This window comes from Mixophyes fleayi, chromosome 5, assembly GCF_038048845.1.
Source record: "Mixophyes fleayi isolate aMixFle1 chromosome 5, aMixFle1.hap1, whole genome shotgun sequence".
Lineage (NCBI taxonomy): Eukaryota > Metazoa > Chordata > Amphibia > Anura > Limnodynastidae > Mixophyes > Mixophyes fleayi.
This window is the reverse complement of record NC_134406.1, coordinates 235,339,447-235,364,485: the sequence shown is the minus strand read 5'-3', so window position 1 is coordinate 235,364,485 and position 25,039 is coordinate 235,339,447. Positions and strand designations below refer to the sequence as shown.

Genomic DNA, 25,039 nt, shown 5'->3' with positions numbered 1-25,039 from the left:
TCTGTGTGGAGTTTGTATGTTCTACCCGTGTTTGTGTGGGTTTCCTCCAGGTGATCTGGTTTCCCATCACACTACAAAGACATACATGGTAAATTAACTGGCTTCTGACTAAATTAACCTATATGTACCCGTGTGGTAGGGAATATAGTATGTAAGCTCCATTGGGGTACAGAGTGGTGTGACTGATAAATATTTTCTGTAGAGCGCGGCAAAATATGTAGACGCTATGTTAATAAGTTAATAAGATAAATATTTAGGATACACTCTTCATTGTTTTGTGTAATACATATTCACCCTGACTGCATGTAATAAATCCAAACTAATATATAAAGAACCATCACACAATTTATGCAGAGAAAAAACTGAAAAAGGCCATGTTAAGTGACATTGTCCAAATCCAATAGGGACCGTGCATTAGCCAATGCTTATATACAGGGGGATAACAAAATTAATAAAAAAAAAAAAAGATACAAGCAGGTAACACATAGTTGCCAACCTTTAATAATCAGCCTCCGGGAGTCTAAGTGTATAGGTGGGCATAAGGGGGCGGGGCTCCACAAATCGCGTCATTTTGGCCCTGCCCCGTGTGACGTAATGACGCAAACGCATCATTTTAGCACGGGGGCGAGCCAAAATGATGTGATTCCTGGAAAATCGCATCATGGAGGCTTCAAATCTGCCCACTTCACTAGGAAGTGGGCAGATGCGGGCGAATTGTCAGCTCCCTACCCGGAATTCGGGAGTCTCCTGTGCATTTCGGGAGAGTTGGCAAGTATGAGAATACATATGCATATATTTGGGCTGAAGTGTGTAAAATGTGAGACAATAGCTCTAACAGATGTATAGAGGTGTGACATTTTTTATTTTTGCCTTTATTACTTATAACTGTACTCCTTGCCTATCTTGATTCACTTGCAGTTAAATAAACTGTCTAGAAGAATGTCTCAGACAGTATCTGTAGTTTAAAAATGTTCTGTCTTCCTAAGAGAGAGCTCTCACGTGATTTGTAGAGCTGTCCCTCCCCACTACAAAGTCATCTATCGATGTCAGTAGGTTTGAAATTCATAATGTGGAAAACTACTTGGGGTTTGGGTTTCAAGACCACTTTTGTCACACAGATGAATTTTGGGGGAGACATCGATGCAGCGTGAAAACGAGTTCACATCCTGGAAAACAGAACATTATAGAGCATATACTCTGGACAAGAGTGTATATAACCAAAAAAAAAAAAAAAAAAAACCCCAAGATAGGGAGGTTTGCTTGGTTTTAAAAATAAACTGCCTCTTGGGTTTATTAAATGTGGATTTTTCTTTTGTGTCTGGATAAAATATTTATCTCTCTTTTAATGTTAAGATGCAAATAATATAACACAATTTCCACTTTCCTTTAATTTTTCTAAATTTATATTTTAACCATTTTTTGTTGTAGATGTATTTATTTTATAACAGTCTTTCACTATCCCTTCTCTTAGGCCATTAACCTAAAGAAATGCAGACATGTTCACACTGTTTAACGTTTAAATGAGGTGAATCGTAGCCATTACCTACAGCAGAATATAATTGCCTTGGGAGTGCAACTCTTCAATGTAAACTGCTTAAATTGCATGTGTGTATTTTAAGTCAATTTTGCTTTGTACGGCAACATGTCAATTTTCTTAAGGGAAATTCAGAATATGAACCGCAGATGTAGTTTATAGTTCCTATGTTTTGCAGCAGCAGATGCCAGCTAACAGAACTGCAGGGTATATCAGGTTACTTCATTTGAAACTTAATTTAAGGCTGAACTGGAAACAAAATATATAAAATAGCCAAAGGCAAAATAACATGCGCGTAGGAGGGGATTTCAGCAGACATACAAACGTAGCAAATGCTGGTGGATTCTGCTACCGTCACTTAGCCCCTGCAGGATAATTTCTCCTTGCTTGAAATTAACTTTAAACAGCAAACCAGAAGCTCCTTATACACTCATACATGCACACTGTGTCATCCCCCTTGGACTACTGCAATACACCCTAGCTTGGTCTCCCCGAAACAGAGTTGCACAAAATGCAGCAGCCAGGCTGTGAGCTAACCAGCCCCGTTCCTGCCACATAACATCTGCCCTCCAATCCCTTCACTTGCTGTCTGTAAGATGGTGAATCTGTTTCAAGATTGGCTTATTGACATCCAAAGCCCTACATCAGTGCTCTTCAACCAGTGTACCACGGCACACCGGTGTGCCACGGGATGTTACTAAGTGTGCCACGGCACACCAGTGTGCCACTGGATGTTACTAAGTGTGCCACGGCACACCGGTGTGCCACTGGATGTTACTAAGTGTGCCACGGCACACCGGTGTGCCACTAGATGTTACTAAGTGTGCCACGGCACACCAGTGTGCCACAGGATGTTACTAAGTGTGCCACAGGATGTTACTAAGTGTGCCACGGCACACCGGTGCGCCACTACATGTTACTAAGTGTGCCACGGGATGTTACTAAGTGTGCCACGGCACACCGGTGTGCCACTAGATGTTACTAAGTGTGCCACAGCGCAATGCCTCCAACAGGAGAACAAGCACAAGCTTTATGGCGGTACATGTGTCATACTATAGTTAACTGGAAGACCTTGTCTTAAGGAAATAATTTCACCATTTGTTAAATATGTTTTCTTTGTAAAATATTTTAGTGAAATAAAGAGTTCATCATTATTGTTATTATTATGTTACGGGGGTGACACTTATGAATGTATCGCGTACGTGTGACGTTCCCGCAAGCAGTAATTCCTTTTTTTTTATATATATTTTTGCTTTTGGTGTGTCATGGAATTCTAGGAAGGGCTTAGGTGTGCCGAGGGTGAGAAAAGGTTGCAGAGCATTGCCCTATATAATCAGGGTTCTATTCTTGAGCAGCTTCTGATTCCCTATACTTCGACTAGCTCACTTCAAGCCACAGATGACTACAGGACTACAAACTGTACATAGGATCTCCTATACTTCATAAATGACCTGTGCTTTGCATCTCCTACTATTTGGATCTCGTTGCCTCACACAGTCCAAGAGACATCTTTAAAATCAGACTTATTTGCTTACGCAAGCATTCCATTAATTCACCTCTACTTTCAAAATACCCAATCCTTAGCACTCTTTTCTGTATTGCGTTAATATTTTACATGTTTATTTTGCATCATTGTGTTTTATTCTGCAAATGTAAAGCGCTTTGCGTTCTACTGGGAGAAAAGCACCAAATAAAAAAAATGTTTATTATTGTTTTTGCTACGTCTTACTTGCAATACCGTGGTTAACTGGATGGCTTGCGGTTGAATCATTGTAAATATAGAAATATAGAAAGCTCCAGATAGAACCACAGTTTACGCTGAATGACAGATTCTGGTGATAATAAACTAAGCAAAGAATTTTAAAATGAATGACAGCAGCACTTGTGGTCTGAGCAAAAGTAAATGTCAGACAATTGCAGAAAATAAGACACGCATCTGCAGCTAGGCCTGGACACTAATATAGTAATCTGATTCACAAAGCACAGCACATGTGCTGCATAGTTTTAATTTAACAGTCATGCGTAGTACGATTTTGTCACAGTGCTTTCTGGTGGCAGCAAAATGTATTGCAGGGAATTTCAATATTTTTGAGAGACACACCTGATGCAATTGATGTGTTGTTTTAAAATAGTTGAACTCAATAAATGTTGACATGTATATTATTCAGTGAAATAGTACACAAAAAGTGCATCCAACATGCAGAACAATCATTGGTGCTGTGCAGTTAGTCAGAGGATAACTTTTCCAAACATGGGTCATGAGTTCAATTCCCAACAATGGCCTTATCTGTGTGGAGTTTGTATGTTCTCCCCGTGTTTGCGTGGGTTTCCTCCGGGTGCTCCGGTTTCCTCCCACACTCCAAAAATATACTGGTAGGTTAATTGACTGCTATCAAAATTGACCCTAGTCTGTCTCTATCTTTCTCTCTCTCTGTCTGTGTGTATGTTAGGGAATTTAGACTGTAAGCTCCAATGGGGCAGGGACTGATGTGAATGAGTTCTCTATACAGAGCTGCGGAATTAGTGGCGCTATATAAATAAATGGTGATGATGATGATGATACAGTCCGAAGAAGTGAAAAATGATGTGTTACAGCATATTTTTGGCCAATGCACCATGCATTTTAAAAATACCCCAAAATATCTTTGGGCTTATTTATACACATGTAACAAAGAGCAACGATGTGCTGTACTTCATAGCATTGTTTTTTTAGCTGTAGACTGTAGTCTGACTAATGAAAGCTAATGTTAAAATGGATGCAGTGGATTGTGGTATTTCCATTTTTTTATTAGGCAAGTCCTTCTCTTGTAACACCATGTTTAAAATGTACTATGATGGTTGATGCATTTGATCTTTTATGTTTGAAATATCTAAGTAGATTTATTTCAGGTCTTGACATATGTCACCTCCTGATCTGTCAGAAAAGGTGTCATGGATCACAGCCTCTGATATATTTCTAGAAACCTGTACGTATTCTAAAACTGCAAGGGGCTTTACTAATCTTAAAAGCTTGTAATGGTTTTGACTGTTACATACAAAATCATTAAATAATATATACTATTTTTATTTACGAACATACTTTAATCCATTTTAAGGCAAATACATTGCTGACCTTTATTTCTGTAGTATCAGAATTTGATACCTGGCACATTCACTATGTTAGGCATTACAAAGGCAAAGTGTAAAGGAAGAAGCCTGGATCTTTTAAATATAATTTTTTATATAATAATTGGCAGCATGGTGGCTTAGTGGTTAGCAACTCTGCCTTACAGCACTGGGGTCATGAGTTCAATTCCCGACCACGGCCTTATCTGTGTGGAGTTTGTATGTTCTCCCTGTGTTTGCGTGGGTTTCCTCCAGGTGCTCCGGTTTCCTCCCACACTCCAAAAACATACTAGTAGGTTAATTAGCTGCTATCAAATTGACCCTAGTCTCTATCTCTATGTCTGTCTGTGTGTGTGTTAGGAAATTTAGACTGTAAGCTCCAATGGGGCAGGGACTGATGTCAATGAGTTCTCTGTACAGTGCTGCGGAATAGGTGGCGCTATATAAATAAATGGTGATGATGATGATGATATAATAAAGACAGAATTAGAACACACTGAGTTTATCCTCACATTTATATCAGTTACTGTTATGAATGCCATCATACAATACAGTAATGTATATCAAGTCAGATGCACTGTGCACAAAATCTTGCTTCTTGCCTCTGGCAATCACACACCTATAAATGAGCAATTTAAACTTTTGTGACAGTTACCTTTAAATGAATTGTAGCTCAATACAGACCTACTGCATATGTATATCCTGTGCACCACAATGGTTTATACTGTGTACCACAATGGTTTATACTGTGTTCAGCATTCAATAGTACCATCAACTTAAGTGTCTCAATCTCTTTCTATACCATTTGCACGGCTTAATACCATTTCGTGTTTCAGTTGTTAGATGGGCATTTTTAAATGTGAACAGTGTAGCAGAGGATTTTTAAAATGTAGAAGAACTGTCATGCAGGAACAAAATATAATGAATTATAGGTTCATATAAAGGTTGTAGTACTTTGCTATATACTGTAGTACAAACAGCTGCTTTTGGCAAAACCATCCAATTAAAACTGCTGAAAATGAGAAGATATAATTAAGCCATAATTACTAGAGTAGAGGGAAGGACTTATAGTCAGTGCAGTGGAGTTCACAAGACAGCAAAGTTTTCCTACAGATCGTGTATTTAGGAGCTGGGACTGAACTGTGGGAGGTTAGGGTTTACAGTAAGCAGATTTCATTTGCTCACCATTATAGAAGAGATATAATGTGGGCCGCTAATTAAGACATATTTAACTTGCAATTTATGAAAAAGAAATTGAGGACATCCAGATAAATAGACAAATGAAATATCACTAATCAACATGAACCCGAAGACAGATAAATAAAATGTATAATTGTAATATCATGCAGGTTTCAGATATTTGCTGATAACTCTCAGTAATCCAGCTAGCTTAGCAATATGGGAGATTCACATTACAGATGTGCAAAGTGTAGCTGTTGCTCTTCCACGGGTTGACTCTATGGAGTATATTTACTAAACTGAGGGTTTGGAAAAGTGAAGTTGTTGCCTATAGCAACCAATCAGATTCTAGCTGTCATTTATTTAGTACATTCTACAAAATGATAGCTAGAATCTGATTGGTTGCTATAGGCAACATCTCCACTTTTTCAAACCCGCAGTTTAGTATATCTAGCCCTATGTCCCTTCCTTCAACTTAGACTGTTCATGTCTTTCCTGGAATGCCTTGTGATGTAATTCATTAATTATCTTTCAATCTTAGCACATAAGGCCCTTCCCAAAAGTATTCCCTAACCTTACTGTAAATGACACAAAAACATAGATTTCTACTGATGTAATAGTCCACACTTATAGTTTATAAATCGGGTTACACTAAGTTTTGGAAACTTTACAGCAAAGAGGGTCACCAAATATATAAAATGGCAGCAAATTAATTATGCAATATACTCTTAAAAACCAATGTAAATATAATTTATTGATATATATTACATATATATTTATTACAGTTATAGTTATAGGAAATGTAAGCTACCTCCCCATCCCCTTTTAATTTTTGTGAAACAGACGTGTTGTACTCCCAAGTATTTTAGCCCTAGAACTTACCATTACAGAATGAATTTCGTGATCTGTGGCCAAAATAAAACCTGCACTAATGGTGCCCAGTTATATATTTTGTGGATTTCTGCAGGTTGAAAGCAGGGCCTGCTGCACATAGTATTATTCACTGTCAGAGCAGTTCCCCAGATTACTGTAGGACCACTGTGCTTGAATTCCAAACTTGATACATGTCTATAATGTTAATATTGCTGAATTACAAGATAAAAGGAAATATATACTAGAACTCACCTGGGACAATGTGAAGTGGGAGCTTGAAAAGGACACAGCTGTTCCACAGTTGTTTCACAGTTCACAGCCTGAACTGCAGAAATAAATGAGATCTGTAATTATGTATTATATTCATATTGTATAACATATAGGGGCATATTCAATTGTCCGCGGTTTCCTCTGCGGAAAAACTATTACCGGTATTACGGTAATAGTAAGCCGGATCTCAGCTCGCAGCTCCCTATGCCGCGAGCTGAAATACAGCGAGAAAAGTACCGTAATACCGGTATTTACGCGCACTATTACCGTAACGACTGTAATAATGTGGGGGGCGCATTCATTTTGGCTGTAACGCCAACAATTGAATATGCCCCATAGCTTAACATTTTTTTTTTACTGAATGAAAATACTCACATGATACTTTGGAGACTGTAAAAGAGTTAGCAGACTGGTATTTGCTGTGGAGAAAGAAAGTCAATTTACAGCCTGTTATGATATTTACATACACAGCAAACTACGTTTGTAACTGCAGCTTTGGTTAACATGACGTCGCATGGACTTAAAGGGGGGAATTCAATTAACTGCAAAGTACCTCGCGGACACTCCGGAGACACAACATGGCGGAGATTTTGACAGAAATCTCCCCTTATTTTTCCTTGCCCCCCACAGAGGTGTGAGGAAAGATTTCTACCATAGTATCACAAAAAGTGCGCAGCCGCAATGGTCTGAGGGAAACCGCGGCTATCTGAATCTGCCCCAAAGGTTCAACAACATAGGGATAGTATTAGACGGAATATTACTGTCCAACAACTAACTTTAATAATAACTTTTGTGTGGCATCCCAAGGTTGGTAATCCAGCATAACTGGTGGCTGAGAAGGAAACAGTGTTTACTAGTGTATAGGTTATATTGTCTATTATTCATAGCAGATACGTAATAGCAGACTGCACCATAGTGGTGGCACAGTGCTTAGCATTGCTGACTCACAGTCCTGGGGTCATGGGTTTGATTCTGTGTGTGAAGTCTGTATGTTCTCACCGTGGTTGTGTAGGTTTCCTCCGGGTGCTCTGGTTTCCTCCCACACTCCAAATTTATAGGTAAATTGGCGTCTGACAAAATTAACTCTAGTGTGTGTATGTATATGTGATAGGGAATATAGAGTGTAAACGCCCCTGGGACAAAGACTGATGTGAAGGATTAAATATTCTTTGTAAAGTCTCTCTCTCTCTCATATATATATATATATATATATATATATATATATATATATATATATATACACACATATATATATATAAATAAATAAATAGTACTCATGAGCCTTTCACAAAAAAAGCCCTATGATCCAGTCACGTCTACAATTGCTATTCGTATTAGAAGGACTTACCCAATTGACTGGATTCCATTTCTGTAGGATTTTATGAAATAATTTTTTCTCCCTTGCCTGGTAACATCTACCCATCCACCATCATTGTCTATGATGCCAGAATGTATAGCTGCTCTGCAAATGCTTGATTGCTGAAAGAAAGAAATGAAAATTTCCATTGAATCTAGCAATTCAGTAAACTGACAATATTTTCATAAAGATCATGGGGTATGTTTACTAAACTGTGGGTTTGATAAAAGTGGAGATGTAAATAAAACACCTCACTGTAACCATAAAGTGTACAGCTATTAGTGATAATCTATTACATACATATGCACATACACATAGCTCAGTAGACTGATTTTCTGGCAGCCTAGATCGGCGTATGATACATGGAGAGCTTTCGACCATTGATAGACAAACAGATACACTTCAGGGCCTGCACATCAATACCGCTAAAGGGCCATTACTATTAATCACAGTATTAAGTTAGAACAATACACTGAATCAAAGAAAGACACCTATCTGTAATTTATTCACAGAGATTACTCTTAATTTAATATTGAATGAAATAAAACAATATTGATGCACCACCACGCAGTGACGGTGTTGCCGTCATATTTTGGCTGTCAGGTAGATGTACACATCTCTATTTTGTGAACTATGTTTTCAGATAGATTTCTGGTTCCTAAGACAAGTTGAATAGAAAGAAATATTTACCATTTCATAATGTACGCTTCCAATTACTTTGGCGGTGCTATCCAAACAGCCAGCTGAACATTCATATCTATAAATACAAACGGTATAAATATAATACAGTAATAATATGACGGAGGCATTATTTTTTTACTGACGTCTATTGTCCTGGTTTGCTTATAAAATGCATTTTAATGATGGCATTGTTTGTGTAGGCAGAGTAGTGTAAGGTTTTTTCCTAGTTTCAGTTTCACGTGAGAAAAAATATAATATCTGTTGTATTATATCCAGGCCCGACGCTCCCATTAGGCAAGGTTAGGCAATTGCCTAGGGCGCCGGGCTCTGCAGGGCGCCTCAAAATTAAAAAACATTGACTATTGTCGTTTAAAACTGTGCTTCCGAGAAATCCACGGGGAGGGGGGAAGAGGCTATGAATCTTACCTGCATTAAGCTGCTCCTCTCTGCTCTGTCTCCTCCCCTCCGCTCACTGACTGTCGGCCGTGACATCATCATCACGGCCCGACAGTGTCTGTGAGTGGAGGGGAGAAGACAGAGCAGAGAGGAGCAGCTTAATGCAGGTAAGATAAGGAAAGACGTGGGGAGGGGAGGGAAGCGCCGATTTTGACAGGGTACCTGCGGCGGGAGCGCTGATATTTAAAGTGTGCCTGCCTGCGGGCGGGGGGGGGGGGAGGGGGGTGCCGATTTTCACATAATGCCTATGGCGCCAAGGACCCTGGCACCGGCTCTGATTATATCAAGATGAATAGTGAATATGTTAACAAACGTGTCTTGTGCTTATGACCAGTGTGTATACATATGTGGTTGCAGGTATGCCTAGGTAAACCTGGCACATATGCTACCGGAGCACAGCTGGACGCCTCTGGAGATGCCTAAAACTCAGACTATGAGTGCAAATATGCTATATTTATAGGCGGCTCTTTTGAGTGTAAATTATAACCAACATGCATCCGAATATGCCTACCGCCTAATATATCAGATAATATGTACATATGGTCTCCTCAGGAATGTAAACAACCTTCTTGATCAGAATTTAATGTTTAACATAGTGATAAAAACAATAGTAAGTATAATAAAAACAATATTATTATATTTTTTTAAAAAAACACCCTTTTCTACATAAGAATATAACTCATTTAAAATAAAACACAGGTGGGTGATTATTACCTGTTGCATGTTGTGCCTTTACATTGGTCCCTCAGTCGTATTTCACAAGACACTATTTGAGCTGTAAATGACAACACCATGATTACGTATAAAAGATATATACTATATAGTACATCATTCAAACATATTTTTTTTTTTATCACATATGCAAAAAATATGTTATCCAAAAACATTCCACTCTCCCAAAAAAGCAGAACTGTGGCAGGACACCTGCAGTGTAAACTTGTGTCAGCACTCTTTACAATTCCTGTTCCCAGGTTAACAACCTGGAATACTTTACATTCAAAGCGCACTGTTTTTAGTTTGGATGCTGAATGGACAGAGCTACGACCCCAACCAATACGTGTCAGTCTTGTCACAGTATGTTTTGCATCTCCCCCTTATTCATTGCAGAGGAAAGAAGAGGCTTGTTTAGGAGTGCTGGCAGGGGTGAATTCTTCCAAACTTTGGGCCTGATTCATTAAGGATCTTAACTTGAGAAACGTCTTATTTCAGTCTCCTGGACAAAACCATGTTACAATGCAAGGGGTGCAAACTAGTATTCTGTTTTGCACATAAGTTAAATACTGACTGTTTTTTCATGTAGCACACAAATACTTGATAGCTTATTTGTACACTGAAATTTAAAGTTGATATTTGTGTGCTACATGAAAAAACAGTCAGTATTTAACTTATGTGCAAAACAGAATACTAATTTGCACCCCTTGCATTGTAACATGGTTTTGTCCAGGAGACTGAAATAAGAAGTTTCTCAAGTTAAGATCCTTAATGAATCAGGCCCTTTGAGAGTACCTGACATAGAAATACACACCAGTTTTGGTAACTAAACGGAGTTTGATATACTATATTCCCTTTTTAAATGATAATGCTTCTAAAGCATAACCCAGCCGTATATACACTAGAATATGTTTGACATACACATTTGCTCTGTACTGACAACCTCGTTGCTACCATAGCCATCAGTCCTGGTAGAGGATGTCGGGGAGTGAGTCCTGGCTCTGCTCTGGGAGGTGGTGTCAAGTGCCTTGGAGCGTTGTCTTTCAATCTCATTTGTCTCTTCTTCTGGTTCAGGGATTGGATAGTGCAAATCTGAACCATCTGTCAAATCCAACATAAAAACCATATGAGGATATGCAGCGAAAAATATTCAACTTGTGCAAAACATTGCTAAGGATACACGTTCACTTTAAAATGTATTTTCAGAACAAGCCATGGTAGGAGATTACCCACTATACTTGTATGTTGGTAAAGGGCCCAGAAGTAGATTCTATGCACGCAAGTGACCTTGTTTGATCTCTAGGAACAAACCTAGCAAGACCAGTAATAAGCATCTATCCCTACACGGCTGCCAACTGTGTAAATCTCAACCTAATTACTAGTTGTGGTTTAAAAAGAAGACTCTGGTTCACTGGAGACTGAGGTGAGACCACCAAACTATTTCTCTAGGGGACATCAAGATGGCCATTAATCCTTGTGTCAGGAGGCATGATTCCAGTGCTGAAATGCCTTACAAAATATGGATTATTCAGTATGAATGCACAAAAATATCAAATACACAGCTCTTTCACAGCGATAGGTAAATATTATTATCCACAACTGAGTGCCAAGCTATTTAGAAAAACAATACCCTGCAGGTTATTTTTAAGATTTGGCTATTGAATAAAACGATTTACACAGTATGTGTATTCATTTTGAATAAAAATGGCTACCTTCCACAATTTCTCCCACTGTTTTAAGCAAGTGTACAGGAATATTAAATTAGTTATATTTTTAAACTAAAAACCCAGTGCGTTCAAATATTTTTTGAAGTTATGTTAGAATGTGCCGGGAAACCTATAAATGTCTGATAATTCTGAAGCACTCAGTCGCAATCAGTGTAATTAAGTAGTTGCTACAAATGTATTCAATTAGCAAATATATTTATAAAACAAAGCTACTGGAATAATCCTGCTGCGATTTAAATGTTTTACATTCTTAGGGTATTTAATGTTTTTGCCTGGATAGAGAACACATCATAATTATAATGTTTTACTGCAGCAACAAGAAAGCTTACTTCTCAGCCAATAGGTCAATTGAACCCCCTTTTCCCGGAATTTTTTTTTAAGGGTGCAAATGCCATGTCTGAGACATTCTCACTGCCTGTGTTTTCCTTCAACACGTTCTCTATTCTTGCAAGACAGGGGATAAAGGAAACCTCACAGTACTGAGCAGGGCTCGAATAGTGAAGCCAGCATGTGGCATTTGCATGTAGCACTCACTGATATGCTATGGTCCCTACCTGGTGGGGGCTCATTTTTTACTTTTAGCCCATACATCACTCAAAGGGTACTATGTAAACGCTACTTTTTCACAAACCCGACAGTTCTCATTTAACATGTATTTCTTCGCTACAGTCACATCTTATTACATTTTCTTTCTGGTTCTATTTTCTGTTTATTTTTACATTGTTTTACTTAAATGTTTAGTTATTGAAATACATATTTTTGTTAATTCTTTATCCATATATTGTTTTTATCTTTGTATTATTGTATTGTATCGGTGATAATCGTTTTTATGATTACCACTATTCCGACATGGAAGCCCTAGAATGAAAATCCAAAATTATGAAAAACCGATTGGAAAATAAACAGATTTACCTTCAACCTGGCGCTGGATATCTCTGATGGGAGCATCAAGCTGACAGCAAGTGATTCCGAATGGAAAAGCGTTCGGCACTGCAGACTGATTTCATCGCGACATCTGTCAATAAAAAGTTAAAGCGGCAATGTGGGGACCCCTAAGGTTAAGTGTTTAAACACTTAACCCGACATTGCCGCTTTAAATTTCTATTGACAGACATCGAAATGACGTATGACGAATCGTTTGCTGTCAGCATTGTTCTCCCATCGGAGATCTCCAGTGTCGGGTTGAAGGTAAGTATGTTTCTTTTCCAATCGGTTTTTCATAATTTCGTATTTCCTTTGTAGGCCTTCTCCATGTCAGAGTAGTGGACATCGGTAAAGCGTACTCAACCCTATTGTATATCTCCCAACTGTCCCAACTTAGGTAGGCTTTGGCCCAGTTAGGCCAGAAAGATGGGAGGTATGTTGCAGAGCAAAGCAGCAGTGAAAGGGTGCAGCCCGCACCTTCCGCTGGTGCACACAGCACTGAAAGGGTTTTTTTGAAGGTGTGTCGGGGCACAACCCCATGACGCTTGTCCATGCCCCCTTAATGTACACACATTGTTCTAATTCCCCATCTTCAGAAGTTGAGCGGTATGATAGTGTATTATTATATATATCTGCAGTACATGTGAAGCTTTAAGGTCACAAGCTCAGAGCACTTTAGACAGTTTACAAAACAATTCAGCTCTTTTAATATGGGAAAAGCATAGACTTGATAAAAGAATAATAATACCAATATCTAATAGATTATAAGCATGACAATAAGAATGTGAACATATATACAATATACTTGGTGGTAGACTAAAAATAGATTTGGAAATGCATTGACAAAATGAGAAGTTACGTCAAATTAACATCACGCGCGATAACTGACAAAGGAGAGGACTGAACACTGCAGACGCGAAAGAGGTACATACTGTATGTAGTTTATGTGGTTCAAGTTTATTTTATGGTCATGTGAGATATATAATGAGTAGTGGAGAAAGGCACATGGTGTATAACCCAAATATTGGCCAGTATTTACTATTCTAATACATTCCATGTATAACTTTTAATGGTTAGATAATATTACAATATATTTTTAACACTTCATTAAAAGCTGATGTCACCCTTATCATACTGCTTCGTCCTAAGTAATGAATCCTTTCCAACCCAAATACAACAATCAGACAAGACCACTGGGACAGGCACCACCTTATCACATGTCTGCTTTCTGTGACTCATTCATCATCATCATCATCATCCTCATTTATTTATATAGAGCCAACATATTCCGTAGCGCTTTACAATTGGGGACTCATTAAGTTAGAGTTGCACCTAGCAAAAGCCTCATGACTTCCATATACCACAGGACACAACACCTGGATCCTACAGATATAAATCACCATTAAAGTATACCAAGGTCATGAAGGAAAGACCCCACAAAGGTAGCAATGAGGAATCAAGTGGAGGGAACCCTATAAAGAGGAGGGCACTTCTTAGGTTGAGATGATGTCTGAAGCTGGACATCCCTGATAGAGATGGAATTACACAGCACAAGTGTTGCATTTCTCTGATGTGGATATTGATTACAGTGCATACTGTACCTTTGAAACAAAGATTTTCCCTGCAACCTCCTCCATAGCTGGGTGGGCACGCAGAGCAGGGATGGCCATGTTTGTAGGGCGCATGTCCCCACCAATTACCCCTTTGAAAAAAAAAATATTATGGTTAATATGAGCTCACTAAAAGATGTCTTTCAACTGGCAACCGTTATTCAATGTTGAAAGAAAGATTTTTTTAAACTTCAAAATAAAGCATATCATAATATTTTCAGTTTATAACAGTCCATGAGTATATGTGGGTTGAGAATAAAATGATATCTGAGGGACTGGCATGAAAAGAAAAGGTAGTGGAAAAAATCTTTATGAAATAATACAGTGCTAAAAATAAAATGTATAGTTTACTTACTTAGGAGAGTAATTGCACACTACATATATTGCCTTTGGCCATATTTGCCCCCAAATGTTCATGTTATGGCACAGGTTTATAGCACAACCAATTCTGGTGCTTGTTGCCCAAACCACCTAAATGGAAAGAAATACAGTGAAATGACCCATCATTAAATGCTACTCAAAATATGTGCCTTATAAGATTCAAAATGACTTCTTTATATTGCCACCATTGGGCAAAATTCAAAACTGGTGTTAAAACGAGGGTGACATTAAATAACCTGATCTGAATTGATGTTTGGGCAATTAACAATAAGTACTGTAAAAAGTAAAAATTTTACTTGTGCTCCCTCACTACATTTTACTGCATAGATGTTAGCGCAATCCATAGGACAATACTTATTAAAATAGCTCTTTCTAATAGCAAGATAAATACTTTAGTGATAACCACTCACAAACACTGTTTCAAGTTTACTCAAGAAATACTATTCCATTTCTGCTCTTGAGATGTATGAACGACATATACTGGTCACATGCACACCACAGCAGACATACTAGATGTGAGACTTACAATCATATACATATAAATTTCTGCCAGCCACTTAAAGATTCTGCTGTACATTTATGCAGTGCGAATAGATAGCTATTTACGCCTGGGTACACATAACACACTACAAGGACAAATATACTTATATCAGGAAACATTGCATATAGATTCATAGCTTCAGTTAAGATAATATATCGTTTCATAATTTAAGATAACATATACAGATGGCACAATAAATCAATATGTTTCCTTTACTCTGAATTATTTGCCTGTTTTATTGATGTGTACACGTACCTTTCTCATGTATGTGTGTGAGCATGCGTGTACCAGGTTCCATTACAGTTCCCAATACAACTCCCATTCTTATCCACAACGCTACAACTCTAGAATGAACTACAACTTTCATTGTTATACGCAATACTAACAACAACTCTCATTACTCAACACTAACATTACAGCCATATATGCATATACTGTATTTGCACCATATACTCCTATGTTACTATATATGTACTGCATACTCCTTTGTTACCATATATGCAACACATACTACTATGTTATTCTATATATGCACCATACATGTATCTCACAAATTATATTCACACACAACTCCATATAAATAATAGCAATGTATAAATATGCAAACCCCTTACTATCTAATATGCAAACTCGTTATTCACCATATGCACTCACCATACTGTCCCAATATGCACACACTTTACCTTCCCCATAAACAAACACCCTGCTGGCCTCATATTGTGGTGGAGAAGAAGGGAGGGAGGGGTAGAAGGGAGAGAGGGGAATGGGTACTACGTGTGGCAGCCATCAAGATGTAAGAGCGCTACGGAGGACAGTCTGGGCTTATAAAGCTCAGCTGACTTCCCAGTATCCTTAGTGCCAGCATATGTGCAATGATGTCATCACACCTGGCTATTTCCACTGTGTATGCGCCACGCACCGGCAGACGCAATGACGCTGTGCATGCGTTTTTCGTGCATGTGCAGTGCGGTTGCCACATTCGCTCCTTCACAGTGGGCAGCTCTTTAGTGTACCTATCATCATTAATAAAATGGTTTTATTGCTTGATTATATAGTTGCATTAATAATTCTACAATTAGCTTAACAACCAGGCATACACAGCCATTACACACAAAATACATCTAGACATGTCAGCTCATTAAAGTATTTAATATCAATGAAAACTTGTTTGTTCTCCCTGTTTTTGCATTTAAACTGTAAGCTCCAACGTGGCAGGGACTGAGATGAATGATTATGTTTTCTCTGTACAGTGCTACATAAAATGATGGCACTATATATATATATATATATATATATATATATATATATATATATATAAACGATAGTAAATAACCAATACCCAGTATGGCCTTTAGTGTACTTCAGTTGTGCTTGCAACATCAAAAGCAGAGGGATGTTCAACTGCATTCACACTAGTGAGGTGCACATCTCTGGAAGACACACATTCCAGATTACATAGCACCATAGGAGGCAACATTATGTCTTGGGAATTCTGGGTCCACTCCTTCACTTTGCCTATATAAAACTGTGGCCAGAGGGGTGGCCACACAACTGCAAACAAATGGACCAGCGACATACAGTGGGAAAGAGATTGTGGCAGCAGCAATCCTAGACTGGATTTATTTGGCCAACTTTGGAGGGGGAAGAAGACTCCCACTACCTCACAAGTGTGCACATAGCTCTATTGTCTTAATTAATCAAACCAGTAGTGTCAGGAGAACAGTGAAAAAGAGAAGTCAACCTTTAAACATTCATATTCTACAGGTACATGCTGTACCTGCTCTCTGCCTGAGGTCCACACCAAACTTGCACTTCAGGAGGCCACATTATCTACTGCAATACATTGGTTTTGCCATGAATAACTAATAACCACTGACTACAGAAGTCAAATAGCTTAGAGCATATCAATAGTGGTCAGCAGCAAGGAATACACCTTATCCAGGAGTATCCCAAGAAGCGTCAACAGTGCATTCTTGTTACATTCTTAGTGACTCGTGGTCCTTCTTCCTCCTTACAAGAGTGCATTGTTATAATGAAACAGTAAAGTTGGACGTGGTCAGGGAGGGATGTGCGTTGCTCTTTGAGCCATGATTTGCCCATCTTAAACATATCTTCTGCTGCAGGCAGGTATGTTGATATAATATGTTGATATGTTGATATAATACCAGCACTGGATTCAGGATCCATTTTTTTGTCCAGTGCAGGAATAGAGTAAGTGCCTTCCACATGCCTATCTTTCTGCACCGCTAGAGCAGAGCTAGAGGGAGCCCAGTGACAGTGTCTATACCCAGATTGAGGTCTGTACCCAACAGTAGTAGCGAGTTTACCTACAGCAAATATATGTAACTGCTCAAGTTAATGCATCAGCAAATTAGGTTGACCCTGCAACTGCTCAAATCCATCTGGTGCCTACACCATATCTGAGAAGGGAAAACATATATCTCTTCTTCCCTCTTTCCTAAAGTAAACATACATAAAATGTGACATTTTTGAAAACTAAGTAGACTAAATAGTTAAACAATATACAGTGAAGTTCAATAGAAATTCTGAATTTATATTACCCATTAATTTATTTATTTTTTTAAATGGAAATTAATAATAAAAACATACCTGTGTATAGTGGGTGCAAACGGGGCCAGAACACCTGAACGGACAGTAAGGGTTACATTCCTGTGGATATGGATATGTGTAATCTTTCACTTCATCATACCAGGCCTGGACATGGTAGGTTGGAGGTCTGTATCTTTATTGGAAAAGGACAAATGAATGTCTTAATTTATAAAATACTTAAGTACTGTCATTTGTAATTAATTACTATGGAATTTAGCTCTTACCTCCCCCAATGAGCACCTAAGTTCTGCCCAATTGATGGAAGCAAATTTGCAGGACCATGTTCCCATAGACAAGTTTCTGCCCAAGCTTCAGCCGATCGCTCTAGTTCCACATCCCATACCTAAAAATAAGTAAAATAAATGCTTATTAGTATCGGTTCCAGGAGACCAAAGAACATTAAAGTCATAATTATACAACATTTGAAAAGCAAATTTATTCCCCATTTATTTGTGTTTTGTGTAACCTAACATGTTTTAGTTTGTATTTTTACTCTATTTGCAGAATAAATATATGGGTGAAGTATATTATATAATCTGATCTGTATTTGTTCATTTTTATTAACTATAACTTTGTCTGTAAAAACTTGTGTATTATTTGAATCTGAAAACTACCAAGTATCCCTCAACGTGTACTGATGTGTGACACAAATGATTTTTTGTAGCTATTTTACGCTTACTTCAGATTGACTCAAGTTAACAGTTTAAACAGATTGAAGCACTGAAAAAGAGACCCTGGGGGCAATTGTGTTATCAATGCTCCCGCCATATGAAGTTCTGATATAGGCAATTTGTAAGTTCCCAGGGCAGGTGCATTAACAACATCCCTGCCTGTTATTATCAGCAAAGAGAAGAGCAGTACCAGACAACTGGGACCCACCGAGCAGGGAGAATGGCACATCACTAGTAGTACCTTAACGTAGTTGAACATACTGAACTCCACCCAAAACTTAAAATTCGGCTTGTGTTCTTAAAATTTCAGCTCTTTGCTCTGACTTCCATATCAGCGGGTGCAGTTGTGTTAAGTGAAGAGCTGATTGGAGGAAGTCTTAGGTCAGTGTATCATGTGAGCAACCGCCGAAAGACTTGAGAGTGCAGATTGTGCAGAGCAGAGCAGAAGATTGCAGATCAGAATACTGCAGAGTAGCACCATTATTAACCTCTTCCCGGGGAAAGACCTGAATCTTCCTAACTGACAAGGCGCTTTATGGTATAGTGGTAGTTATACCACTATACCGGTGAGTTAATAGTTATTAGTTGTTAATTAGTGGGAGAGGGCATTTAGTAGGGGGTTCTGAGTGACAAGTGAGGAGTTTTGGAGTACATGTGGGAGTAAGAGTAGCATGTGGAGAAATTTTGTGTCATGTACGGGTGAGTGGCATGTACGGGCCTGAGGACATGTACGGGTGAATGGCATGTATGGGTCTGTGAGCATGTACGGGTGAATGGCATGTATGGGTCTGTGGGCTTTAGGGGATACAGTGATTATTATTATTTTCTTGCATGTTATAAAAAGATATTTTTATTTTTAGCATGCTGCGATACAGAGGGCAGAGGGAGAGGAAGGAGGTGTATGCATGTGTGTAGAACTGTAAGTCACACATTTATTGTCTGCCTTTTCTTATACATCACTAACACATTTTTTAGTTTTTAGGACTGGGACTGATACCCGCACAAGCACTGGGTCTGGTCCACAGCACAAGAACTGGGACATAAACACTGACCAAGATAACGGCAGAGAAACACTCTCCAGGTATATCAGAGGTGCACTGTCTTATATATTTATTTAAATGCTGTATTAAAGATTTTGGATTTCCAGTAAAAATGTATTGTGTCTTAATTAAAGTGGGGAGCGGGGCACATATTACATGAAACATGGATTCTAAATACATGATAAATATATAATACATACATCAAGTTACTTATAAATGTCTTCATCTCCATGTGAATCACATATTTCCCCATGAATGACAAGCGTGATCCCACGTGACAATAATATAAGCCTCATAGGTTTAAGAACCGCAGGACTAAGCAACAGCATATATTATGATCAAAAAAATAAGTTTCCCATAGCTACTAGACTAGCATTAGCAACTACTGCAGTTTTTCCTTCCAATTAAACCTGGTATACCGTTGCTAATTTGCACGTACACAGGTTTAAACTCTGATTAAGTATCACCTAGCTGCATATAGTTTAAGCACTATCAAATGAAAGGTATACAGCGTTTATCTCTGACTACTGCATACTTCTCAACTGTTTTGATTTAGGCGGGACAGTCCCGATTTGAGGGCACTGATCCAGCATCACAATCGGGACAGCTTTGTACCGATCGGTGGAAAGGTTGGGGGAGGTTCTGTCCACTGCTGCTGTGCATGGCAGAGCAGTGGTGAATGGGTGTGCACACGGCAATGAAGGGGTTTGGAGGGGAGGGGAGTACAGCACAGCGGGTCCCTGATGGTGCGGCCACACCCCATTGTACCATGACCACGCCCCCATACCGCTGCCTGTACCAGGAAATACATGATAATCAGAAACTCTAGTGTAACAGCAAATACCACATATTAAATAGTGTGTCCATATCATCCATTTACAAATGTTTCTGAAGTGTAAAGTTTGACTTTGAGACTTTCCCACCTTCATTATTATGTTACTGATTTTGCTAACTGCTAAAGATCATTTTTCCTTAGAAATCATGCTGCTTTTTAACTTCAACCTCTTTTTCTCAGGCGTTAACAAATAATTAGGGCAAACTGACACTTTCCAATGGCGTTACCTGATTGGCTTTAGGAGATCAAGGGCTAGATTTACTAAACTGCGGGTTTGAAAAAGTGGAGATGTTGCCTATAGCAACCAATCAGATTCTAGCTGTCATTTATTTAGTGCATTCTACATAATAACAGCTAAAATCTGATTGGTTGTTATAGGCAACACCTCCACTTTTTCATACTCGCAGTTTAGTAAATATACCCCCAAAACTCCTGTGGATTAGGGGAAGTGAAGTCAATCACATCATGTGTAAAGTCTAGAAAAGTTGCTAACTTAAAATCACAGGCTATATTCTCTAAAGCAGTGTTTCTCAAACTGGGTTCCTCTGATCCACAAGGTTCCGCCAAAGGGTGTCAGGGGTTCTACCAATAATATACATAATGGTGAAAAAAAATATTGGTGGCCCTAAATTAGTATGCACAAATTAATATTTATGTGGCAACATTTGAAACCAACCATTCTGGTAGCACGTCATCATCAAACACATAGCGGAAGCTCATCATTAAACACAGAAGCAGATGTTAACGCCTGACAATGGACATTAAAGACAAATTAATGTTTGTATGTTATTTATAACTTACTTTTTTTTACCTACTACACAAGTATATATTTTTTAGTTTAGGTACCAGAAACATGTAGGCTGGGATTGGAGGAGGATAGGATATGGACAAGTAGGGGGTTCTTCTGCAAGTTCTGTAGCTTTTTTTAGGGTTCCAAAAAAAAATTATTTACGGTTACCTTAATTTATTTTAAATAGCCTTCCATAAAACAATTTTCTCTTGTTCTTTAACCAATATTTTTTCTTATGCAATTTCCCGCTCACTGATTTTTTTTTCCTACATCCAGGAAGAGGTTTTATATTCTGCTTTATACTTATTTTGGCCCTTGCTCCCCACACCAGACCTGCCATCTTGGCCTCTGAGAAACTTTTCTCACCTCTTCAGCAGTTTCTTTAACTTAAAAAAAGTATCTGTCCTCTGGTAATAGGAGTTTACATGATGTGAAACAAGGACACTTGTTTAGTAACATGGCAACAGACTGGTTTTCACTATTATAATAGATTCTCCCCCCATATGTAGTTATATATTCAGCCATACCCATTTTCTATTTCTAGGATGAAGTATTATATAGGTCATTAAATACTGAAATATGTACTTTTACCTACACACACACAGAAAATAGACTAAAACAAAAACTTCATGTATTTTAGGTGTATTATTCGGTGCAAATAACACATAGGGCTAGATTTACTAAACTGCGGGTTTGAAAAAGTGGAGATGTTGCCTATAGCAACCAATCAGATTCTAGCTGTCATTTATTTAGTGCATTCTACAAAATGACAGACAAAATCTGATCGGTTGCTATAGGCAACATCTCCACTTTTTCAAACCCGTAGTTTAGTAAATATACCCCATAGGGTGAGTTTCCTGCTCTTTGATATTCAGTTTGTAAACTTAATATACCAAGCGAATGTGCCAAATTGCAACTCAAATATGTTTCTCCTCACTCCCAATTTTCGATAGTTATTATAAGCACTTCTGCATTGGTGACAGACATGATCCTCAGATTGATGATGATGATGACTGCTGTCTGTACAGAATGATATGCTTACAGCATATCTTACACTAAAAAGCATATCCTACACTTTAAGCATATATTACTACGAAATACGCAATTTGCGCCATTGTCTCCGACACAATTTACGCTTATATTTTTGGCGTAATTTGCATCCACCCCTATATGAGGCCTGGGATGCGCACTGAGAATTGCCTTGGTTTTACACTCTTCTCCCAGACACGCTTCAACAAACTGCAAGTGTTCCTGGGTGTGTGAAGAGGTGGGAAATTTCAAATATGTGTCTGTGCAAAGTGTAAATGTCAGATCAAATATCCATCACCTTACAGGACACTGGCTTTGAAGATGTTATTTTTTTTATATTGGGCAAAGTGTGCTTAGAAATGCACTTTTCTGTCCTAGTGCAAATAGAAAGCAAAATTTGTGTTAAAAGCACAGGAATCCCCCCAATTGCTGCCAGCTCAAAACCAAGGCGTCTTGCAGAGTGGAATTGGCTGTGTGCCCCTCCGCAAATGTTGGTAAAAAATTCATTCTCTCATTTCAAACCTTATTTCTGCTTCACAAAAGCAGATACACCGGTGCGACTACTCCGATTCCTCTCATTGGTTGGTGCAAACGTCTAGCCCTCCACAAATATTACCATTTTGTTCAGTCAAAACATATGCTAGGTGCATGGCTTCAAAGATGGTTTTGGGATCAGGTTCGCCAGAGGCGGAACTAGTGAGCCGTTGGCGTCGATGCAGGGAGGAAACCCAGGCCCACCGTTCGCTAGTTCCCCATGTAGCGGGCCCGATGCACAGCACCTGCTGCACCAATCGTAGCTCCGTCACTGAGTCTCTCCCATTTTCTGCACCCAATGAGGCTGTTTGAAGGGTTCTTGATCATGTATGTAATTAGACTAATTAATGGCAGGTATTCACAGTAACAGCAAATATTCTGAACACTGCAGAACTCGAATATGACATAAAGTAAATGACTTTGTGTCTCTTTTAATGACACCTTGGACTGGCTAAAGCACACAGATATTAAAATAATGAACAAAAGCTATGAATAATTAATCAGGTCAACATGTTTGAAAGAGAGGACTGTATCCTTTCCAAACAAGCACTGTAGAGCACTCTGTCTGTGGAAGCCTTATTGGAAGCAAAATCAGTTTCTTTAAATGTATTCCAGCTCCAGTAATAGCCTAAGCCACAGAAATATAAAAGCCGGAGAACCGACGATTAAAAACAATGACTGAATATATTTCCTTTTATGAATGGGATCTTTTCTAAAGCCATCTGTCAGGATCTACCCCAGAGGAAGGAAATATTCTTCCGGGATTTTTACAAACTTGATTAGCATTTCATCTACCGTAGAGGAGTCTATGTGTTCTACTTAAGAAGTTATAGAGACTATTGGTGCCCCAAAAAGCACTATGGAAAACTATATAAACTTCTTTTAAAGTTTATCAAGAAAGAGTAATATTATATTGCTGTTTTATTATGACATGCTGTACTCTTGCTGTTTAACATTTTATTGGTAAAGCATATATTTTACTAATAAGCTAAATATATTAAGCCATCCTTATTGATTGTTACAATACAATAACTTATTGAATTTGCTTGAATTGCACTTTTCGCCTGAAGAACTTTGTTTAAATTAGGGGATACTTTGGGTAAGGAGAAGTACTTCAAGTAACCTTTTGAGCACAAAGGTTCACAAAAAGATTCCTTTTCTTGGATGGAATTAAATCAGCACTTAAGGAACACTTGCAAAAAATAGACAAGACCAGTGCAAATGTTGTTTTGTGATGCAGTAACACAATCCTGGTGTGGTTGTCTTATTTTAGGGGGCTAGAGAAGCACATATTTTTTTTCATTTACTTCTATTTTTAAAACGCAGTCATCCTTTGCAAGTTATGCGCAACCATTATGAGGAGGCGGGTGGGTTAATGTACAAATAATATACTTTTTTTTTCTTTATACAAAAGCCTCATTAGTGAACAATCCATTTAAAATTAATGTTGATTAGACCAGAATTTACAACAAATTTTTCAATATACAGCCACATTTTCACCAGATGATGCATTTTCCTTGACTCTTCTTCTACAGCTAATATATCTTCACCCAGACCATAGGCAAACCGAGGGGGGGGGGGTTCCTAGTGCCTGGAAACCCCCCTCCAAGCCTGGGGTACTGTATAATTGAGGTGGCTGGACCCTGCTCCCGCTTCACACGGCTGTGCTTGAAAAGGGAGAGCTGCGTGCACCTAACAGTAGTGCACACAGCATTGCCCGTGTATATTATGGGGATAGAAAGAGTTGGAGAGCAGCCAAGCACTGTCTAAAATAATAGCCACGCCCCCATGCATGGTGGTCACGCCCACTGGCGGCGTGGTGTGGAAACCCCCCTCTGCAAATCCTGCGTTTACCCCTGCAGACACAGCCTTCCAAGATAAAATTCCTCAGGACACCAATTCCCTAGTGATAATTAGTTTTAAAAATGTGTTGATATTAACTATATTATTGCTGCAGGATTCAAAATAAGGAAATGGAACAAATATAGAATACGTGTTGAATTTAGAGAACATACAGTCAAATGTAACTATGAAACTTATAAGGAATTGCTTTTCTAGCAAATAAAGAGACATTGCGGTGTGGTATTGCTTACTATCATTTTCAATACATAAAACCTGCTTTCACACAACAATGGTCTACTGTCCCTTTTCACGCCAAATAACAGGACTGCACTTTATACA

General features: G+C 38.5%; 1 protein-coding gene across 3 annotated transcripts in view; it reads right to left on the bottom strand.

Annotated features, from left to right (window-relative positions):
- CRISPLD1 (cysteine rich secretory protein LCCL domain containing 1) overlaps positions 1 to 25,039 on the bottom strand; it is a 59,891-nt gene that overhangs the window by 9,616 nt on the left and 25,236 nt on the right. For all 3 annotated transcript variants that reach the window (XM_075213677.1, XM_075213678.1, XM_075213679.1), the window contains 10 exons: positions 18,184 to 18,302; positions 17,960 to 18,092; positions 14,783 to 14,898; positions 14,419 to 14,519; positions 11,088 to 11,267; positions 10,170 to 10,230; positions 9,009 to 9,075; positions 8,310 to 8,440; positions 7,337 to 7,380; positions 6,944 to 7,016 (listed from right to left, as the gene is read on the bottom strand). In XM_075213677.1, the coding sequence (XP_075069778.1) occupies positions 6,944 to 7,016; positions 7,337 to 7,380; positions 8,310 to 8,440; positions 9,009 to 9,075; positions 10,170 to 10,230; positions 11,088 to 11,267; positions 14,419 to 14,519; positions 14,783 to 14,898; positions 17,960 to 18,092; positions 18,184 to 18,302 (1,025 nt within the window). The remainder of the gene's footprint in view (positions 1 to 6,943; positions 7,017 to 7,336; positions 7,381 to 8,309; positions 8,441 to 9,008; positions 9,076 to 10,169; positions 10,231 to 11,087; positions 11,268 to 14,418; positions 14,520 to 14,782; positions 14,899 to 17,959; positions 18,093 to 18,183; positions 18,303 to 25,039) is intronic.